The sequence below is a fragment of the Neodiprion lecontei genome, chromosome 4, assembly GCF_021901455.1.
Source record: "Neodiprion lecontei isolate iyNeoLeco1 chromosome 4, iyNeoLeco1.1, whole genome shotgun sequence".
In the NCBI taxonomy this organism is placed as follows: Eukaryota; Metazoa; Arthropoda; class Insecta; order Hymenoptera; family Diprionidae; genus Neodiprion; species Neodiprion lecontei.
In genome coordinates this window covers 21,288,617-21,311,644 of record NC_060263.1, presented here as the reverse complement: position 1 = coordinate 21,311,644, position 23,028 = coordinate 21,288,617, and the positions used below count along the sequence as shown (strand labels likewise).

At 35.2% G+C, this 23,028-nt stretch overlaps 1 protein-coding gene across 4 annotated transcripts in view; it reads left to right on the top strand.

Annotated features, from left to right (window-relative positions):
• The first annotated feature begins 5,681 nt into the window (after positions 1–5,681).
• The window catches only part of LOC107221652 (QRFP-like peptide receptor), a 42,918-nt gene continuing 25,571 nt past the window's right edge, over positions 5,682–23,028 (top strand). For 2 of the 4 annotated variants that reach the window (XR_006903856.1, XM_046737242.1), the window contains exons 1-3: positions 6,174–6,425; positions 8,461–9,021; positions 14,183–14,313. Coding sequence is in view for 1 of the 4 variants with exons in the window: in XM_046737242.1 (XP_046593198.1) it covers positions 8,826–9,021; positions 14,183–14,313 (327 nt within the window). In the remaining 3 variants the exon portion in view is untranslated. Of the gene's footprint in view, positions 5,864–6,173; positions 6,426–8,460; positions 9,022–14,182; positions 14,314–23,028 lie in introns of those variants that run through there. The other 2 variants (XR_006903855.1, XR_006903854.1) reach the window with 2 other exon arrangements.

The following is a 23,028-nucleotide window of genomic DNA, read 5'->3' as shown; positions in this document are numbered from 1 at the left end:
CTGGACGGAAGTAAACTCCTCAAGAACAGTTGACAATCGAGATTGTAAACAAGACGCGTAACAATTGAAGATCGCGTTCGAGTGCGCAGCAGCGCCACGCGCAGGGTAAGCAAATTAATTGCCGCGCCGCGAAGTTCGAACCGATTCTCGCCACTGTGTGAATATTTGTCGATGTATCTTCCGAACCACTGTGAAGTTTTCAGATAACACTTCGCATCGAAGAAGGCACGCCGTGTATAAATTGTAGCCCGTTCGATCGGGGCACTTTTCAGTTACGAATAATTTGCGCGTATTTCGTATCAAAACTACACTGAAACGGGGTATGAAAAATCCGAGAAAAATATTCTCGAGAAATTCACAAGAGAACCTAAAATTTTTGTGAACGAACGTTGTTTACCTGTCGTCCAGGTTAAGCTACATTGGCTCGAGAAATCAAAACATTGTTGAAATCAATGTATTAAATGAGTTGTTGCGAAGAAATCATGCGTCGAAAACATTTGAAAAAGTTCAATACATACTTTGATTGCGTGAAAGGGCAATCAGATTAAAATGAGTCAGGGAGACCGACCGTTCGATTTAACGTGAAATACCTCATATATACGTTGTAGCAAAACACCCTGTCCGCAATCTAGTGACAAAAGCTGATTGTGAAAGTCGTTCAGGTGCACGATTCGGGCCTTATTTCACGTGTGTCGGCGTTCCACGACTCGTCGGTACGAAGCTCTCCAATTTACTTTCTTTGAGCAGCAGGTAAGGTAAGATTTTCGTAAACTAACTTCAAAACAAATTAGAATATACCGATTAACTCGGACTCTCGGCCCGAGAGTCGTTTATTCGCGGACTGCAACATGGCTACCGAATCCAGTTTCTTGCGATAGCTTTACAATTAAAGGAGGAGGCAGCAGGAGAGAACAATAAAATCTTGGCTAAGTAACGATGTCTAATTAACTAATGCTGTTCATTACCTTCTCTTCGATGGACGTAATCCAAATTATTCAAAGGCTTGATGCTGGCCTCGGGCGTTTAACACTCGCACTCACTGACAACAACACGCGACTTTACGCATCCGATGTTATCATCTGACTGTCGAGTTTACAGGTCCGATGTGGCTCCAAGGCCGTCGATGTTTTGATCCTTCTGTTGCGAGGGTACGCGAACTCGAATATATAATACTACTAACTGATCCGGTGAACTTCGTATCACCTGCAACATTTTTTTACACTGGTTGTAAACAGTAGTAAACACTGGTTGTATTGCGTACGGTTAACATGGTATTAAGTTATTAAATGAAACTTGTTGGTCATTTTAATATGTACGTTTCCCTATATGAGATGGTCGAAAAAAAAGTGGCCGAGTTGACGGAGAATCTCTCATATATTGAACAATTCGAAAGCGAATCCGATACAAAATTAACAATTTTTGATTTTTTAATTTTTTTAGCTGAACTTTAGGTGTTCCAAAAAAAAATTTTTTCAGAACCATCCCTGAACCATAGCGAACAAAACAAAATCAATTTTTAAAATTGGTCCAGCCGTTTTTGAGTTTTAGCGAGACTAACGCACAGCAATTCATTTATATATATATAGATATAGATAAATTCGCTCTTTGCGTTACGAATTTACGATGTACCTACACGTAATTTACGTGATTTTTTTTTTATAATTTTCAAAAATATCGGAATCACTGTCGAAATATTATTGTTTACAAAGCTCTGGGGGCGCGGGGGAAGGGAAAATCTGAAAAAAATTCTAACGAAATTTAGAGTTGAAACAACATTATAAAAAATCGCGGACCAAATCCAAGAGGGTGAGGGTCTGACCCTGGTCGAATTGACGTGGAATGCTTCCTGCATATTTCAATATTTTCCATTGTTCTACGGAGCGTTTTTTTGAATTTTCTGTATATTACAGTTTCTCTCGATAAACGCAGCGGGAACAAAAGGGTTTTAATTAACAGCCGATTCTATCAGGTGGCGAATATTCGTCATGAAAATAAGGATGGGGATAAAAACATAGAAAAATCAGAAAATAGAAGGGTCAGAGTATCGAAATTTCAAAAACGTGATAAAACGATTTTTCCACAACTATATAAAATTCTAAAAGTTTGTAAAATCGAGGTATAGAAAGATCAGTCGAGGATTTCGATTACACTTTTATATATTTCAACACGCTACATACAACTTTACAAACTTTACGAAACCGATTTTTGCCTCATTAAAAATTCGACTTTCTTACCCTTCTATTTTCTGAACCTTCTTCATTTCGATCCCCGTCAAATAAAAAGGCGGATGCTCATTTATTTTCAATGACTACGTTTACTGCCCGACTCGAGTGGGAGAAGATAAATGTAACGAGGATTCGTAACAATAGCGCACCTTGCTTTTTATTCGTTTAAGAACAATGTATACGGAATCGATAACAGGAAATCAATAATCCAACGATATATAAAGGAGAACGGCAACAGTTTCCACTCGGCTTTCATCCCGCGCCGCGAGTCCATTAAACGTGACGTGAAATTTCTCCGATTACGTGTGTACGAATTTCTACCTACACACGCAAACACGCGCAGAGGCAGATTAAGGCACGGGCGCCATGTCAGGGAATTTGATTTTCAACTCCATTACCTCCGCATCATTGTCTCGTCGCCTCGGCCGCCTTCCCAACTCGACTCTTTTTCACCCTTATCCTTCATCCCCCCCTTTCGCGACCATATTCTTTCATCTGGTACACACAGCTCTGATCCCGGCAATCTTGTCCCCTCCTTTCGCGCCTTTTAACTCTCTCTCTCTCTCTCTCTCTCTCTCACTCTCTCAGTTATCTTTCCTTTCATCTTTATTCTTACGTAATACTCGCCGCGTTAATCGAGCCGTTCAATTTCACTCTTGTAACTGTGTATATTATAATAATATACAAACGCGTTTTTGCAAAATCGCGGTATCGTTTATGTTATTATTATACATCTGAATATGTTCCTTTTCCTGCTGCATTCGTTTTTACTTCGTTTCTTTCGATCCTTCATCCTTTATCTCTCTCATTTTTCACTTGCAGAGTATATAAGGCATGATCCTCACTATGAGCGATTCTTTTATTTTCAAGTACGGAAAAGATTGTCTTACATCGAGTTTTGGGTTTTTCGGACCACGCGGCTGATTTTTTCTGCTCTCAAAAACACGAAGAGCCAATTTCTAAACCAACAGCCTCAATCGATTGCCTTCTAATTTTTTTCACGAAGTCTTTGTTAAAAAACGAAAATCTTGGAATCGATAACCTCAGTCGATTGGCTTTTGGTTTAGAAGCTACTGGCGGAACAAATAATTGAAAAATGGGAGAAAACGATATTTTTATCAATCAAAATTGTGTTCACCTTGATTTTTCTCACTTTTCAATTACATGTGTCGCCTGTAGCTTCTAAACTAAAAGCCAATAGATTGGGGTTATCGAAATTCAGAATCCACTTTGTTCAACTAAGCACCTATATTTCCCTTATTTTTTCAATAAATCATTACACATTCAAATATACGTCTTACTCATTGTCAGATCAATTCTTTCTCCATTCTGCATTCTATGAGTGGAGAGTAGCGACGAGATCGAACCCAAAAATACCCAAATTCATGTCTTGGGTCGTTATAGAGCCAATACTAACCGTCTAACTCGTGACAAGGATTCGAAGAGTTTGTTAAATTTTTTTAGAGTTTTATAAAGTTTTTCAGAATTTAGAAAACGGATACTCGGGAAACAGCAAATTGAATTATAGCTCGTAAGGGGTAGTTGATCATTATTTATTTTCTTCAATCAGTGTCCATTCTTCGAACAGTACTTTGATATAAAAAATTCTGGGGCAAATTTAAATCACAATTTCCTACCTTGATCGACATCTGGTGGAATAGCCCATACATACATATTATTACATGATTTGCCAATTATTTAAAATTGACTCATTTGTCGTCATTGTAGCGGAGGATTTCTCTCTTTTATTCCCTTTTTATTTTCCCCTTTCGTTGCTGTCGCGATGTTTGGCAAGAAATATAAGTAGCAAATGAAAAGTAATCGTCAATGAACCGTAAACGACGGTCCACCCCATATTTTATACGTTCAAATTTTGTCCCGTGTTGCATATAATACGCCCACTATACATGCATCGGTTAAAGTATATAATAGAAACGTTGCAACGTCGGTATCAATTTACGTCCAGGGGAGTAATTCGCACGCGTCGGATCGACTTCATCCTGTCATTTTTATCGGTTATGGAATTGAAGGCGTATATCGACGGTCAATTCCGTCGAAGCTCGGCGTTGTATGATATCGAGAGTGTTGTATGCAGGATTCGTAGAACAAAAAAAAATATCAAAAGAATCAAAAAAATACCCAGAATCGATGAATGTAGAAATCACAGTTTTAGTTTTACCGAAAAATTTCTATTCGCGTACATGTATACTGAAAAAAAAAAAATTTACCAAATTAAAGAAATAACATTTCACTATTTTGCTACCGATAATTGCAACGAGGAATTGACATTTGGAAAAAAAAATATGATATATTTTGTGCGAAGAATTTTTCTGTAAATTACAAGTAATCAATTAATCAATCAAGTAATTACAAGACTTTTAGATCGACCGAAATTTTAAGGACAAAAATATTTTTCCTCATTGAAAAAATTCACCGAAGAAATTCGAAATATGTATTATATTTATGCAATTACGTGTGCAATCGGTGATCTGTTTTTTTTTTTTTTTTGAATGGACTTTGACATAAGCTGCGTCACTTCACGCGAAAAACGCAATTTCTCTCTTTATTATTCAATGCACGGTTTCTGTTTTTTCATTCAAACTTTTTTCTTTAGACGCAGCAGCTGTTCTCTCATGATATTGCAAATTTTCCTCAGGTTCTTGTTTTACACGTACGTTTATTCAGGGCTTGAATTACGTGTAAATAGAGAGGGGATGAAAAAGATAACGATAATGACACATAAAAATGATAATGAGTTTTTTAAAGGCTGAACACGGATGGATGAATGTTTGGTTACCTCAAGTAAATACATTTTCAATCGAATGAGAATCATTACACGATTATGCGGTAGAAAAAAAAAAAAAAACGAAAATAAAAACAGCCCTTTCGCCTTGTTTGCAGGTAAAATTATAAAAAATTCTTCAAATCGGGCGAAATTTCGTCGATTTTTTAGACGAACGATTCAATTTTGAGAGAAATAAAAAAAAAAAACACGACTGTACCGATCGATTTTTCATTTCATTCAAATGCCAATTATTTATATTCCTGTGGATGAGAAAAAAAGAAAAACAGAAAAAAAAACCCGCCTCTCTCTTCGTGTTGCAGGAAAAGTTATAAAAAAATCCTTTAAACATCAGAATGTATCGACGAAAAAAAAAAAAAAAAAAAAAACATGTCTCCTTCCATTAACCGTTCAGTTAAATAAAATGGCAATTGTTTGTATTCCTTCGAATGTGAGAGGAAAAAACAAAAACTCGTGACAAGTAAGAGAAAAAAAAAACGAAAAAAAAAAAGAGGAAAAGATCGTCGCTCGGTCGGTAACGCAGATGCGTCGCGTTTGCTTAAGGCGGTTTTACACCTGTGCCCGCCTGTATTCTCTATTCGAATTCTAATCTCGGCAGTTTACGCCGCGCCGTCGGTGCTCGGCTTTCCTCGGCGTGGCGGGTTCTTCTTCAATCGCCGGCCGAGTAACCGAACCGAGAGGCTCGCCACTCTTCGACGTCGCGAAGCGTCAGTCAACGGAAGTTAGCCGCAGCATCGCGAACGGTCCGGTTGGCCGCTGCAGCTACGGGGAAAGAGCCGAAGGGACGATTAGAGAAAGAAAGGGGGGAAAAACGTGACTCGCTCTGCATCCTCAGGTTTTTTTTTTTTTATTTTTATTCTTTTTTTTTTTCTTTCTTTTTTTTTTTTTTTTTTTTTCTCCATTGTCACCGACATCCAAAGTTTTTTTTTTTTTTTTATCTAACTCGTCAATTCTCTCCACCGTTTTTACGAGTTTTGTATTTACCTTTGGTTAAATATTTCTTTTCTATACACATTATCTCGTCGTCTGATTTATCTCAATATTACTTCGTCGCATTTTGTCATTTCTTCGTTTGATACACGCACGAGTGAAATTATGCATTACTGCTGGGGGGGGGGGGGGGGGGGAGGGAAGGAAATATTTCAACCAATCAGTGCTTCGGTTTAGTATAACGATAACGAAAATATTCTATTTCGAATAAAAAATATAAATTAAAAAATTTGATATTCTAAATCTAAAAATTAAAAGTAGAACTTTAATTTTCACACACAAATATTGTACACGTATAAGACGGAATGAGGTAGACGTTGAGTACGCAAAAGTGAGAAAAAATAAAATAAAAAAATTCTCGGCTACGCCAACGTGTTTTATTTTATTGAAAGTTGAGCATTGACAGGGTATGAACATCGAATCGTTATTCGATTTATAACTCACGTATCTTCCACAATTATACTTATCGTCCGGCCTTTCGACCGTTCTGTAAAAAAAGCGAACCCTAAATATAAACATCCATTATCTTCTAACGCACTATTTTATCTATTTAAATATAGCATAAAAATATCACAAGAATTACAGGAAAAATATTCGGACTTACTTACGTAACGTGCTGTATTTTTATTTTTATTTATTTTTATTTTTCTTTTTTCAGTTTTTTCTTCCCTACACATGAATTATTACTTCGCATCGCGTCGTCTCGTATGTAGCAAAATATTCGTCTTCCTTATATCGTCTAAAAAATCTCGAACACGGTACAAAACGAAACAAAGTGAACATAGACGGATAGATCGTGGGAATTGATAGGCGGGATGATTAATCGGTGAGGAATTATAATTTGTCAGATAGCGGTCTCGCCACCCCAAGACGAGATACATTCGCGTCTCAAGTTGCCGAAGAAATTTCGCTCTTTTTCTTTGTCTGCTTCTTTTTCTTTCTTTTTTTTCCTCTTTAATATTTCAATTCAATTATCGATCGAAAGAAAAAGAATTAAACGTTGTAATTCTGTTCGATTTATTTTTTTTTTCTCTCTTTTTTTCTGACCCCTTACTGCTTTGTCCATTAATCTTCCAAATTATATATATATATATTTACATACATTGATAAACTTTGTTATATTTTAAGCGAATTACGTAATCGGGTACATATAATACATTACGAAGTTATAAATAATCAACGCTATTGTATTGTGTGTATAAAGTATCGATAAAGCAGAGATTGTCATACCAAAAACTTGTGTGTATAAAACATGGGCAAATAAGAATAATAATAATGTCGTAAGGCCTGCTGCACATTTATTTCGGTTTACGATTAGAGCGTAGCGCATAATTTGGAGTAGATCGTTTCCATATGTATAAATAATATAAATGAAAATAATATAAATATAATCGAGAAGTGTCTAAAAATATACACATAGAATATATAACACATCATATAGTCATCGTCGCATCGCGTTTCCTATATAATGTATTAAATATAAATGCACGTGTAAAGTACGTGCGTCATATTGTAGATCATATAACGAATAATTTATAGGCGGGTTGTATAGATTGATGAACGAGGAAATAAATTTAGTGCAGGAGAGTAAGAGAAGGGAAAGAAAATTTCACTAATTTTTCCAGCATGGAAGAATATAAGAGCGACGAACAATAATAACAATGATAATAATAGTACGTGAAACCTTTCTTATATAATACAGCTGATACACGGAGTATAACAATCGATAATTGAGCACTTAGTTGCAAGACTGTGGGAAATGAAAGAAAAGAGAAACGAAAAAATAAAACAACGGATCAGAAGCTTCGGGTGGAAAAGCTTCCGACCTTTTCTGTTTGTGCAACACGTATCGCGTGTCAATTGCGCTTCTGTGGTATAAAAAAAGATACGACGAAGATAAAGAAATTGAGGGAATCAGAGAGAGAGAGAGAGAGAGAGAGAGAGAGAGAGAGAGAGAGAGAGAGAGAGAGAGAGAGAGAGAGAGAGAGAGAGAGAGAGTGGGAATATCAATCGAGCTTTGCTCCAATTTCTGCACAACGCAATATGTTACCTATTATTTTATAGCTTTGAATATAAATATCGTCGCATCGCGGTGCGGTTCAGTTTTATAAATAATACCGCGTTAATTAACGACTAATTACTGATGATCCGATTGCTGGGATTACAGACAGCAGCTGAGCGGGCGGAAGAGAACCGGAAGTTAACGACGAATTCGTCATCACGCTTCCGTTGAGCCAGATTTGACTCTTGGTTTTATAATTGATTCAGTTTTGAATTGCATTACTTATTTTACCTTATGCCGGACGATTTTTATACGATATGAAATTTTGCTCGATTACTTCTTTATTACTTATATCTTTCTGTGTGAAAGATTTATATGCGATAGCAGTAATATGTAATTAATTGTGTGTGTATAATAATCGAATTTTGTTAAAATAATAGAAAGAAGAAAAAAGTATTTTCGTCTATTTTCGACCGTGATCCCACAATTTTCTTGCGAAAATACGATCGGACGTTAACAAAACTCTAAATAAATATGATTTGACGAGAATACAAAAATTCTAATAAAAACAAACAAGCTGATAAAAAAATTAATAGAAAAAATCGGAAAAAAACTCTGTTTCATTTATTTTTCACTCTGTTATTCTTCTCTCATTCTACGTACTCTTTATTCGTATCAATAACGTCGTATAAACGAAAACAGTGAGGGATAACAAACAAATAAAACAAGAGGAAATAAATTACCCACAAACTTTACGTACGTACGAATGTTTGAAAAATCAGTGAAAATCCTAAAGTGAAAAAAAATGACGGAGGACTCGGTGATTGTCGATCGTGCCAATGTCGCGTCGATGTTCGTTAAAAATGGAACGTTCAACGATACGATCAACGAAACTGACTACGGTGATTACGACGTTGATTTTTCCTTCAACTATTTCGACTGGGTCGAACTGGCACCTGCCCTCGTCGTCTACAGCCTCACCTTCTTCCTCGGCTTGGCCGGTAAGTGAATCTATCCGTAGTCTGTAACGATGAATAATTACGCAATGCGCAAACGTAAGATTTCCCATTTCGTTTTCCTTCCATTCGTACATTTCTCTCATTTCATTTCTCTGTTTTTGCAAAACGACACAACGACATCGAATTATCAAGAAACGATGAAGAAGCGAATAGTAAATGAAAACAAAACAAACATACCAATAACAACAGAATAAACAAAATGAGAAAAAAATTGTTAGCCTCAACTATCGGGAGTAGTGTGGAAATTGTTGTCCGTGTAATATATGTATTCACCAACAAATTGGACAAACGCGCGAGCAAAAAAAGTGAACGGAAGAAAAACTAACAGGAATGAATAAAGTGATTGGAGAGAAAAAAAAATAACTAAATAATAATAGAATAAACATGACGTAACGTCAAAATTTGAATAAGAATTCGACACCGAATAAATATGCAGCCTATCGCGTAGGTACGTACCTATTCATTATATAAATTTCATGTTTACCACGTTACAGTAAGTATACACTTACGCGTGTAATTTCATTACCATATCACGGGTATAATGTAAATGTAACATACCTATCGTATAGATACATCGTCCGATAGTACGAAGTGATCCTTTTGCGATCCTTTTTTTTTCTACAAGTTTCGAACGCTAGATGTGTTTTTATTTGCGAGTTTTTTCGTCCCAACAGTTTCGAGCACCTGGGTTGCGTTTGCTGTATAAGACGATGATCACGAGTCTGTAGTTCGGATACCCAAATTCACTCGTGTATAGGTGTATTATACGCGAAGAGTAAGAGCGGCATTAATCACGGTGATAAGAGAGCAGAGATTGAGAGCCGCGAGGTAGCGGGATAATCGTCTTGGCTGATTGCAAGCTTAGGTATACATCAGATTCTAAACCTTCCCCTACATTGTACGTAGGTACATGCATACGTACATGGATACGTAATTATATACAGAAATACGTACTAGCGTGCTGTATTATTTTAGTTACACGTACCGTTCGACCCGTACTTTGCGTAATTAAGTCGTTTCCGGACAAAAGTATCGCGGCGAGTGGAAAAAAAAAAGAAAATCTTTTTTAAGCTTCGTTTCAAATCTGTCAAAATTAAGCCTCTCCCGTTACATGTTATAATTAAATACAGACGAATTGATTATCACTGTAATTAACATGTTATAGGTAATTATATTTGATTGAGATAATTCTTCGTCGTGTTGGCTTTTTTTCTTCTCTGTTTTTTTTTTCTTTTTTTTTTTTTATTCCAACCTTCAATTTTTAAATTTGACCCGCGCTGCGTATTAAGGACGAATGAGAACGTCGAAACCGAATGGATACAATTATTCCAATATGTGGCTACAATACGAGTATGTAACACGACAAGTGAAGAATCATCGTCGCAATCGGTTTCGATTTATTTATATATATGTATATATCTTTTTTTCTTCATTTATTTTTTATTCAAACAACAGATGTGCCGAAAAAAGGGAGTGAAAGTAAAATATTTGCCAGTACCTTTGAATTTCAACATTTTCGTAGTATTTCCTGCCTTCTTTTTTTTTTTGGTTTCTTTGTTTTTGCACTCTCAAATTTATTCGTTTGCTATTTTATAATCTATATGATCACACGAATTACACGGAAATACGAGAATAAATGAACTATCGTGCGTACGTATAATATGAAATATATTTTTTCTTTGGGGGGGTGAAAAGTGCTGTTTTACTGCACGAAATTAAAACCTACGAATTTCACGCAACTGTCGAGATAAACAAAACGCGTTAAACACTTCGCCGAGTGATCTCGCGAGTGATCCCGGTGAGAAATCGAATTTCTCATCTCTGTTGGGATACCTGTATGTATATGTATAAGTTGACTAATTCGGGCGCAAGCTTCACGGATGGAGAAAATTAGCTCTCGGCACGAAAGCCGCCTCTGATCCTGATCCTGATGCTGCTTATACATTCGAGCACAGCAGAGTGTCGCGATAATACATCGCGAGTATCCGCATATAATTTTTTAAAAATATCTATTATATACAGCGCAATATTTTATACATATATATATACAATATATATCAAATTTTTAGCATCCACGTATTTGTTCTTATATAGCTGTATAACTTATATATCATATACGAAGCATGCACGTCAATTAGGCTAGGATCTTATTCCTACTTTTTTGGATTTGGTACTGCGATTTTTTCTAAAAATTGATGATGATACTTCGACAGTTATTGGAATAATTTTTGAAAATTATGAAACAAATAACATAAATTTTCGTGGCCAAACCCAAAAATATTTCAACCAAAATTGAAGTAGGCAGATGAAACGGTCGTTTTTTGAATTAATTTTTCCACCAACCAACCACTTTATTTTTTCAGCCATTTGATTTTCCGTTTTCAATTCTTAGGGTTCGATATATCTTTCCTCATACAACGACAATCTGGCAATTTTTATTAAAATTCGATAATCAAAGTAACTAAAAGAATATTTGAATTTTCGTAAACCTGATATTTATCACATTATGAGCGAAAAACTGATCGTCGAAATTAGGATTTATGATTATTTTACAAGAGATATCTTTTGTCGGGCGTCAAATTTCCTACAGAGTAGCCAAAGGGATTGTTTTTATAATATATACAGTGTTAAACTAATTAAAAGTTTTCCTTAAAAAAAATTCAAATTCGTGGCATGAATTTGTTCATATAAAATTCGACTGGCACCGAAATTTTTTTGGATTTAGCCTTGTGTTTTTCCATGCAACATGGTGACTTTCTGGGAGTTAACGCGAAGAAATTCTGACACGACGCAAATAAGAACCACCCTGTTACACAACTACATTATTATAATAATTTATTCAAACACTTATATTCCTCTCAAATAAACCTAAACGTCAGTTTTTTTTTTTTTTTTTTCTTCTCTTCTCTTCTCTCGCTCTTCTTAATGATCGCAGATGATTGATTTCACGACAAAATTTATTTCTCACTTTTTTTCTTCCGGCAAAACAGAGGCGTGCAATGAGCATTACGCAATAACTTATCGAATATACACGCATACGCTGATTATTTATTGCAAAGTTTTTACTCCATGTTTTGTTACTTCCCTCGTCGTGTTTTTCTCCTCTTTGTTACATTCCTCTTTTTACCATATTTTTTACTTCTTACCATTCTCATTGTCGGTTTTTCTTTCCTGAAAAAGTGCAAATATCCTTCTCCTCCTCTCTTCACACTTCCTTGCGCATCTCAACGATCATTCTCCGCGACTTTTGCCCCCGTTTTATAACAAGGTGAGAAATCCTCGCGTCCGCTTTTGTCTCACCGACAGATACACATGTAGATATCAAACAGGGCTGAATTTACCCGCTCCGCGAACCGCGCCATGTTTGTAAGTTTTTTTTTTTTTTTATTTTATTGCAAATTTTCTTCATTGACAAAATTTGGTCAAATTATAAATCTTTCAAAGATATTCATCGACAACTCACTCAACGACTTCGATACGAAAATGTTGCAAAAAATGTTACCACGACGAAAAAACTACACAGGTTTTTTATACCATTTTTTTTTTTTTTTCTATCTCAATTTTCGCTCATTGAAACCGGGAAAAATAATCGAAAAGTTTCATCACGTCAGGTTTTTTCTTGAACTCGTGCTTGCAGTTTTATTTAGAATGAAACTCCCGTTTAATTAGAAATCTGGTGTACCATTCTTCAATTTAAGAATCATACGCAAACGTGGTTGCTTAATTTCATTTAATATGTATTAAAGTGAGACTCGAGAGTAAATGCAGACGGTGAAACAGAAAATGGAAAATGGAAGCATATCCGGGGTTGTATCAAAAGAGAAGAAAAAAAGGTTTCATTGTAGGCGAAAAGAATAAACACGGAATGTTGAATACATTTCATAAAGAAATTGTTTGTTTAATTTTATAAGAAATGTTGTTTATTTCATTGTAATGTAATGGGGGTTTTTTCATTATTTTTATGCTTTTTTTTTTATGCAAACACTTTGTGTTTTGCAAGAAATGATTTTTGGATACAGCACACTGAAAAACGTGGTATTTACCAAAAATATCCCATGCATGTAGGTTTTTGTGATTGAAAATCGCTATCTTTACCGTCAATTCATATGATTCCAATAACTCGAAACTAAAATTGAAGATATAAATTCTTAATTCTCAATTAATAGAATTTCGGAAGCACGATAACTTGACAATCTGGAATATTTTGAATTCAAATCAACTTTTACGTAAGTTTTCGAGGTAGCTCTTGCCATTATCGTAAAAAAAAAAAAAAAAATCAAAGAAATTACGCGCATCGAGTATCTAGATCGACGAAATTGGTTATTTAACCAAAATAAAACAAGACGATTCAGAAATTTACGCTAAGCGTCATTATTATTTATTTCAGAAAATTACCTGATATCTACGTTGTAAGAAAAACAATTATTATTCATGTTACGGATGAAATTATTCAATTTGAAATACTCGGATTAGTAGGTATTCATGTAAGGTAATTAATTCTCAATTGATTGGATTCTTGGGAATATTCGACATTAGAGTCACATAACTATAATTCTAAGCATTCCAGATAATTGTACGATGCGTAAAAACAAATGTCTGGTAACTTTTAGATTTCTCAAACGGGCGCCGCGATCGGTTTGGCGTTGAAGCGACTGACGTCGTAATGCGGCCCTGTATGACTGCAATAATACGACATATCGTATCTTCTACATACATTATAATGTCGATATTCCTTGAACCGGAACGGTGAAACGGGTGTTTCTTTTCTTCTTATCTTCGTCTTTCGTTCTTCGATGCGAATCGAGGAATAAGAATTTGTGAAAAAAAAATGAATAAATAAATTTGAAACAAAGAAAAAAAAAAAAAAAACAAAGCGCAATCACCGAATAAATGAAATGTGTCATAATTAGACCGCAAAGTATTATATAAACTACCAACTTTGGATTGAAAAAAATTCAATTTCAACATGCATACATCCGTATGTGTGTATATGCGTATAACGTATAATATTACATAATAATACTTGAAAAATTCAATTTCAAGAAGAATTTCTTTCTCATATAATTATTTAATTTAAATCCATTTCGAAGTGTACTACGTCATTGTTTTACTATTTTTTTACCGACGACATTTTTGTTTTCAGGCAACGTGCTGATCATCGCATCGACTCTTTGCCCTCGGCTGAGACCGTTGCCGGCAACACCGACAAACGTTTTCCTCGGCGGTTTAGCGACGGCTGATTTGCTCCTGATAATCTTCTGCATACCGGTGAAGGTGAGAATTGTTTTATTTTCATCTATTATTCGAACCAATCATCGATTATTTGTAGAGAGTAAATTAAAATCGAATTACTCATTATTACGTACTCGTAGAAAATTTATTACCTCGCTATTTATATCTTCACAATTTGGTCTTTTTATGTTGCATATGTTGACGTATGTTTTCCTTCTGCCGCTCGTTCGATGATTGAATTATAAACGATTTTTAAACCTCTCGATTCTTAATCGAAAATAAATTCTATGCACGTGTGTACAGGCGTCCGTATATATTTTCATACGACGATTTAATAAAACGTAACTCTTGTTTGAATTATGCATTGGCTTGAATGAACTTTAAATGCTATATACGATATACGAGATGGGGTAATGAAAACCGTATTTGCATTACATTTTATACTCGTTCCAAAGCATTTTTATTCGATCTATATAATTTTATCTTTAACTAGCCAAAAAAAGTCGGATTTTGTACACCTAAATATCCGGTAAAAAAAAAACTGTATCATAAATCGCAGAGAACTGATTTGATTGCTATTCGAGTTTTACAATATACATAAGCTCGATAGAAAATCGGAGATGGGAATGTGAAAAATTAATTGTAATTGAAAAATCCATCTTAGGATAGTGAAAATTGGGTTAAATGTATGTTGTAATTATATAAAATATCGCATTGATCGTTGTTAGTCGGTAATTCAATCGATCGATTGCTCAAAAATGCAGGAAACAAAAAGTAATATTGTTTGAATATGATAACCCGTCAAGCTTAAACTGGAATCGACGTTTTGAATGTGTTTTGTTCGTTTGCATACACGGGATGAAAAAAATCAGAATCTAAATCGAGTCTGTAAAAGCTTATTTTGCAAGCCGAGAGAGTTATAAGCAATCCGTATAATATTTGCGTTCGGTACGATGAAGATTTCGCATCGGCGACCGAGTACGATTATAGAACTTGGCATTGCCGTGGAGGATATATTTTATTTTCATTAAAGAGTGGAGCTGCTCGAAAATAGAAGCACACACTTACGCTAATAGAAGAGATATGAAAGGATGGAGAGAAATGGACAAATAACACGAATTTGTTGCATATCGCGTAGGAACAAATGCATTCACGTGTTCAACTGCAGGTACGCGATTTTCCAACGCCGCCTTAAATCTCCGATGAAATCGAAGAACCGATTCAATTTCGCGTCTAGAATATATTCCTCTCCTCGTTCGCAGCTGCAGCTTGCAAGCTTAGATTATATTACAGACGCAAGTATTCCCTCAAGTTCAATCTATAGTGATCCTGATTAGACGAATGCATACAAATTTGTTCAAGGTATAATAAATTCGATTTATACAGGTTCGAATTGACGTCACAGCTGAATAAAAAAAAAAAAACAATTCTTTTTTTCTCGTCCTGATTTTTTTTATTGCTAAGCGTAGCGTAGCATTTTATTCATAAACGTTGGATACTAAAGAAAAATCGAATTTTTCATCTGAATATTACTTTTTTGAGACACGTTTGTGAAAATGTCGATAAAATCAATAACTGGAGCCAATTTTTAAAAACCACGCTTACTCCTAAGATCGTTGACGTCAAATTTTACTAAATCGACTCAAATATCAAGGGCAACAAAACCACTGTTGACCAGTTTATTTACTTCAATTTCATTCTTCTTTCTTTTTTCTGTGCATCGTAACCGACTTGACGACTATTACAATCGATTGATTATTGGGTGTAATAATAATTAATGTGTCGAGTTGATGAACGGCGAGACGGAATGAAACTGTGATAAAAAAAGGATGAATTGAGGTGAAGAGAAATTGTCCTCTCGTTAAAAGGTGGCTCGCTTAGTTCGTATAAATTGCTTGTAAATTACCGTTGACAATAACAAACAGCGTCTCAACGAGATAAGAATCGTTCGTTCAGATCCGAACACTTGAGATGCATAGATTGGATGATTGGACAGGGTTGTATAACAATAAATTGCGTATCATCGCACACCGCGTGTATGTTTGAAACGACTCCGACCATTTCGTCCGATTGAAAATTGTCATCGATGATTTCATTCGCGGCTTTTATTCCCCTTCAATACATACGGCACGTAACGAAATTGTCATCTTACGTAGAAAATTATAGTTCATAGAATTTTTCATACCATATTGTAACAAGCGTTAAATAAAAAATTGAACATTGTTTTTCTTTTCAAGGAAATTGAATACCCATTGTATATTTCGAAAATTAATTAAAAAACTAAATACTCTATAAACCGCTGACAAATCAAGCAAAAAAATTTTCTTCCGCTTCTTGTTCCATATTTTATTTTATTTTGCGCTGAGGTCATTATTAATATTATTATTATCATTATTATTTTTATTATTACGCGGAGTATACTTTGTTTCAAATTTTTTCTTCTGTCCCTCTGTCCTTTTATTATTTTTATACATGTGTCGCAAGCTCAGCTTTCGAGCTTTCCGTCGCTGTGCAGATTTATATTTTTAGTCTCGCAAGTTCTCTCGACAAACTTTTCTTGTATACGTAGGTACGCCAAATAAGTTTTTGTACAGAGGTAGGTATATAATTCCGCTAACAAATTACTAGCTGGTTGTCTTCTATTTTCTTCGCGGCTATCTTGTACATAAATACATATATATATATATATATATATACACATTCACACCTTTTAATCTTGATTCTAAGATTTTCTTGCTCTTATTTGCGCCCTCTCTCAGCTTTCACAGCCCTTTAGCCACAATCATATCTCTCACGCAACGAGTTTGTCCAACATTTTCTTAAGCCCGCTTATAAAAGTAGCAGCCTGGCATTATTAAACTGTAGAAGTGAGAGCTGAAGAAGCAAAAGATGAAAGTAAATGAATTGATCAGTAAAAAAGGCGAAAGAACCAGAAATGAAAAACAAAAACAAAAGAAAAAAAAAAAAAAGAATAATGAAAAGAATAAAAGCAGGTGAAAATCAACAGAGTGAGGAGAAGTTTTCACGTATAAAAGATAAAGGGAAAGGTAAAGATATATCTGAGAAGAAAAAAGCGAAGACAGAATTATAAGTACATATGTACACCGTTATTTTGAAGCGAGAGTTTCACGAAACGTGGTTTGTATAAGAATTTCAGACACTCTGCGTACATGGAACAAAGTTAGTTACTTGTGTGAATACATATGTATATATATATATATATATATATATATATATATGTGTACATATTTTTTTTTTTTCATTCTTATTCCCGTTTCTTTTTTCATTACCGTCATCCTCTTCACTCGTATTTTCACTGCTTCTGTAACTTTTCAATTTCTCTTCATTGTGTGTGTGTGTGTGGATTTTACTTTATTCTTTTTCCTTTCATTTCAAGTTTCCGCCGAATTGATTTATCAGTAAGTCGTATAAATACGGTATTGTGTATTGTATAGGTATGTATATAAAAAGTCGTTTGCCGTCCTCGTTTTTAACAGCAATTTAGCCTGTTGCGTTGAAACGTACGTTTCTCTCTCTTTTTTTTTTCCTCCTCTTCTGCTTCTTCTTTTTTTTCTCCATACTCTTCACGTTTATTTTTACAACGCGCGCGTTTATAGCTTTACACTTACATGCGTGCACACGTTTTTATCACGCCAATTTTATGCCTGAGATCGAACCGTTAAAACGTTGAAACGTTGAAACGTAGAACGTGACAATTTAACGATCCCTGTCATCGCGGCCAATCGAAACCGCCTCTAGGAAATGGAAAATAGAAGAAATAACAAATTAGCACCACGAACAGGTGGCAGATACAAATGCTCGTAAGTGTAGATAAAAGTTATTTATTTTCTACCATAACGTTTCGAAGTCGGGAGACTGCAGCTGCCGAAGAAGGTGTTTTTAAGATAAGGCACGAGCGAACGGTCGTAAGAAAATCAGAAAATACGAGGCGAAGAAACATTGTTGCGTTGATTTTTTATCGCTAATTGTTTCTGTATTTTTATTTATTTTTATTATGTCGCGTAATATCGGCATTTTATACATGTATACGTATTATACATATGTGAGGCGTTCTTCGCCACTAATTGTCAGCCACTTTTTTCTTATCCCCTCGGATCTTAAAGATACTCTTTGTAATTTTTTTCAAATTTTCAGATTTACCCGTTTCCGAAATGGTTTTGTTTTTTAACCCGTATATCATGGGAGATTGAAGTCGGACAAAAGACAAATTTCGAATATAACTAGGTTATGATTTTCCACGAACTATTTGATGCAGTATATGTTATATTTTGATAGCATGAAAAAGGTTATTTTCAGTGAGAAAAAAAAAAAAAAAATGGAAAATTTCCTTTTTCCTTTGATTTCGCTGTAAATTTTACAGGGTATTTGGCGGTGTATTTGGGAATGTATGAAAAAAATTGGCATCCTGGAACTCGACATTCTTGACGGGTAGAAAAAATATTTTACCGAGAAAAGTGAATTAAAGATACATCCGAGTTCCTCTTTTCCATGAACTATTTAACGCGACATACGATGCCATTAAAATATAGCATATAAATACTTCATGGAAAAACATGACGTTTTGTATGCTCAAATTGTTTTTGTCCGATTTCAATTTTCCATTATATACGGTTATATGAAAAAAAAAAAAACCATTTCCGAATAGATTAAATCGATAAATCTGAAAAAATTTACACAGAGTACCTTTAAGTATAACCAATTTTGAAACAGATCCGAGAGGATAAAAAACAAGTGGCTATATTGTAACAAAGTCGTGCTTACACCCCTTGTACACCCTGGCACGTCATTTGTCTAATGTGCGGTAATTCGAGCAACCAATATTTATCGTAATAACGCTCAGCCTACAGACTTTAATGAGAGTACTTCGTATCCAAACATATCCGTTTTTTCGCTTATAATTATTCTTTGCTATTTCATATAGTTTAGCGGCAGTTCGTGAGTTTTCGCATCGCTTTCTTTCCTTGAGTGGCATTGCAACGCATGCCGGGAACAAAGTCGCGTACAAAAACTCAAAGTTTTTCCGACTCACGTCTGCTTATAACTCCAGAACCACCGAACCGATTTTGATTCTTCTTTTTTCTGTCAATAGCTGCAACGTCTGACCAGATTTTAGGCAATATTTCGTTACAGGCAGATTGATTGTTTCGGAGAAGAAACAATATTTGCAAGCCAAGCGAGAACGGGATTCCACACTTGTGCGAACGCTTACTTTAAACTCTTATAGACAGAGGTTACGTTAGGTCAGATATTATCAGTCTTCGTTCAAATATTCTTAACTGTGAGCAGGATTTTTTTTTTTTTTTTTTTACAATCCGAATACAATTTTCATTTCATCAGATTAAATTTGGATGCGGGCGAAGCTGTGAAGATTCTCCGGTATAACATACGAGACTCTGAAATCACAACTGATTGCGATACCTCGCAAAATGTAATAGCGAGGACATATTATTAAATGGAGTTACCTGGGGGTTAGGGGGGGGATTCATTATGGTAAAACTGACAACTCCATCGATATTGTTTCTCTATGGCGTTGCACGAAATTCACTCGCTTAATATCGCGCCCCCTCAAACCACCCCTAGTTACTTCACTTAAGATGCGCGCGTGTGTTTATTGTCTGCAGTCTGAAACCGCCCCCTCAATCATTTACAAATCCCGGCTATATTATCGACGACAGAATACATGACGCAACGTAATTTATACAACGCGTGTATACGATCGGTAGAAAATTTCTATTTGCTACACCGCGTGTGTCTGAGAAAAAAGAAAATTTCATGTTCTGTAGACGGCGGAAAGTTTCGGCAAATTGAAGCATCTGTGCGGTTACGGTTTACATATTTTTTCATTTAAACAAAAAGGAGACTTGTGCTTTGTACTGGAAAATATTTGTTAGTCTGGTTCGTAATTGTCAATGACGTACATTTTATGGTTGTTACGGCAACGTTGATGAATAATTCTTTCCTTTATTATTCAATATCAAATCAAAGGAAAAAATCCTAAAAGCGATCGTAGACTAGATATTCCGATTACAAATACAAAATTCCGCGTCATTTTCATTATCAACGAAAACCATATATTTTTCGGTTATAATTTGAAATAAAAATATTTATAAACGTCCGTACGGTAATCACAGTTAGACATTTTTTTCCCTATCTATCGAACGATGATAATATTGTAAAGATAAATATATAAGAAACAATATATACGATTTGCTGCATGATTTTACCGAATGATTTCGCAAATTAATTCACCGCACGGAAAATTATCGTTGAAAAAATTTTATCATATCAAAATAAAAGTCAATCAAGTTGTTCGAACGTTCGATCAAAATGTTTATTCAGTATAATGTATTCGTGGTATAAATAACGTACGAATCGACAGCCGCTAAGTGACTGAGAAATTTATTTTCACGATACTATAATAATAATAATAACATGTCTGATAATATTATACACAAATATCACTTTCCACGTTTAGTTAAAAAAAAAGAACCAAAAACTTATGTCCAATATAATATTCAATTTATCTGTCACTGGTAGGATATGAAACGATAAACAATCTAAAAACTTAATCTCAATCTAAGTCTACAATCTATTTTGATCAATCTTGTATTTTGCATCACTTACCGATCAAATAACGCTAAACGCTGGATAATTTGGCGTGAATTTGTTAAAAGGGGAAAAAAAAAAGAAAAAATTCATTCCTATATCGCGATACTTGTAAAAAATTTGAGTACACATGAATTCCCGGACTTTGATTGAGGGTAAAATAATGTGCTGCGTGTGTATTAGGGCATGGACTGATGAAGGTTATATTGTAGAAGCAACGCGTCGGTTTTGATTAGCACGAAAATTAACCGCCATGAGATTACGCGAACCCAGCGGATTCCGTACAATGGGAGATTATCAATTTCTGGGATGTATACCCTGATAACCCTCTCTTGATATCACACCCCCTCCCCTGCCACGTCGGGTCTGATTACCAACGTTGTATTTTATAACGCGTGTTTGCTTTCCTTCTCCCCCTTTCTTGCTCTCCGATTTTCGTTCTTCGTTTCTGGTTCGCTTTATGAGTAGCGGGAAAATGAAAGTCCATCGGACACGGAATTGATCGGTCGTTTCATTTTATCGCGTTATTTGATTTTACATCAATCGTTTTTACAGCCTTTATATTCTTTTTGCAATCTTTTTTTTTCCATTTTATTCCGTGCTTGCAATTTTATCTCCCTGACAGATTGTCTACGGTTTTCAAGTTTAATCAAGAATGAAACCTGGAAAAATTTGTCGAAACAAAAAAGAGGTGAAATAAAGGTTTTAACAGTTGCACTGAGGCTGATAATCTGGTCGCATCCAATATTAAGGAAAAAAAGCTATTGTACTGCAGGAAAAAATTGTTGCATCAACAGCGTCGACGTAATAACATTGTTCTACCATTTTTTTTTTCTACAGTAAAACTCATATTGCCATGCTTTTGGAATTTTGATAAACAACGGTTTATTTTCAACGCGCATGAAATATCCACAAATCGTCCAAGTTGGATTTTGCACAATATTTATAACGTCTTTACTTCTGAGTCATTATGTTATCTCATGTAGATAATAACCATCTTACTTGTCGGGCTTTTTTCTTAATCTACTGACGCTTGTAAAGAATTCATGGATGAATACAGTGAGCTATTTTTTTCGTTATAGTCGAACAGAGTATATTAATTTATCGATGGAAAAATAGTCGAGTAATGGCGTATTTTCTGATGCTGTTAATATTCAATCAATCCGTATTTTCAAATTCTTTTTGCCATCAGAAGGATGTTTTTTCTTCACAGTTTAGATTCAACTTGAATATAACTTATCGATCACTCATTACTTGGTCACGTTTTTGTATCGAGACATTTTTTGCCTCAACGCGTACATTCCACACATCCCTTAATTTTTTCGCTCTTTCATGTTTCCAGTTTACGGGTAAAAACTGACCCTCGAAGTATTATTTTTCTTGCAATTTTCTCGAACAGCTTTGTTTTTTTTTTTTGTCACGAGCGTAATAAACTCTTTTTTCCGCTCTCGCCCTAACTTGGCGAGTTTTCACTGCCTGTTTTTTCCTTTCTATTTTTTTTTTTTTCGTAAAAAAAATATTCCACGCGATAATTACGATCCGTTCCTCGGCGTTTCGTTTAATTTCTTTCGTCTTTTTCATTTCACTTCAAAGTCACGGCTTATTGACACATCTTTAACGCAATATTTATATCCTTGATTTTACCAACCATCCCGTGAAGATGGCAAGTCAGAGGATGGAAGGATCGAGAAGCAAAGAACAAAAAAAAAAAACAAAAAAAAAAAAAGTAAAAAATTACGTCGGGACAAAACACTTTCCGAGCTTAGTCGTACGGTCGGGATGACTCGGTATCAAGTCGCCTCCATTTTCGGGGATCGGGAATCGCCGGCGAAAACATCCCGCAGCCTCCGTCACTCCTCCCCCTTCTTCGGACAGAGAGAAAGAATAAAATTCCCAACGTACTGCCACCGAATCCTCGACCTTTACGGAATCCGATGAATAGCCGAGGTTTTATTGGGTCCCATTCGATTTCCAAACGTCGAGATCTCACGCGCGGCTTTTACACACACACACACATATATATGTATGTAGTTATGTGTTCCCAAACCTTACATACCCCTTCGAATCTCTGCCTAGTTTCATCCAGACACCGGGTGAAACGAAGAACAAAATTCGAAAAAAAAGCTCAAA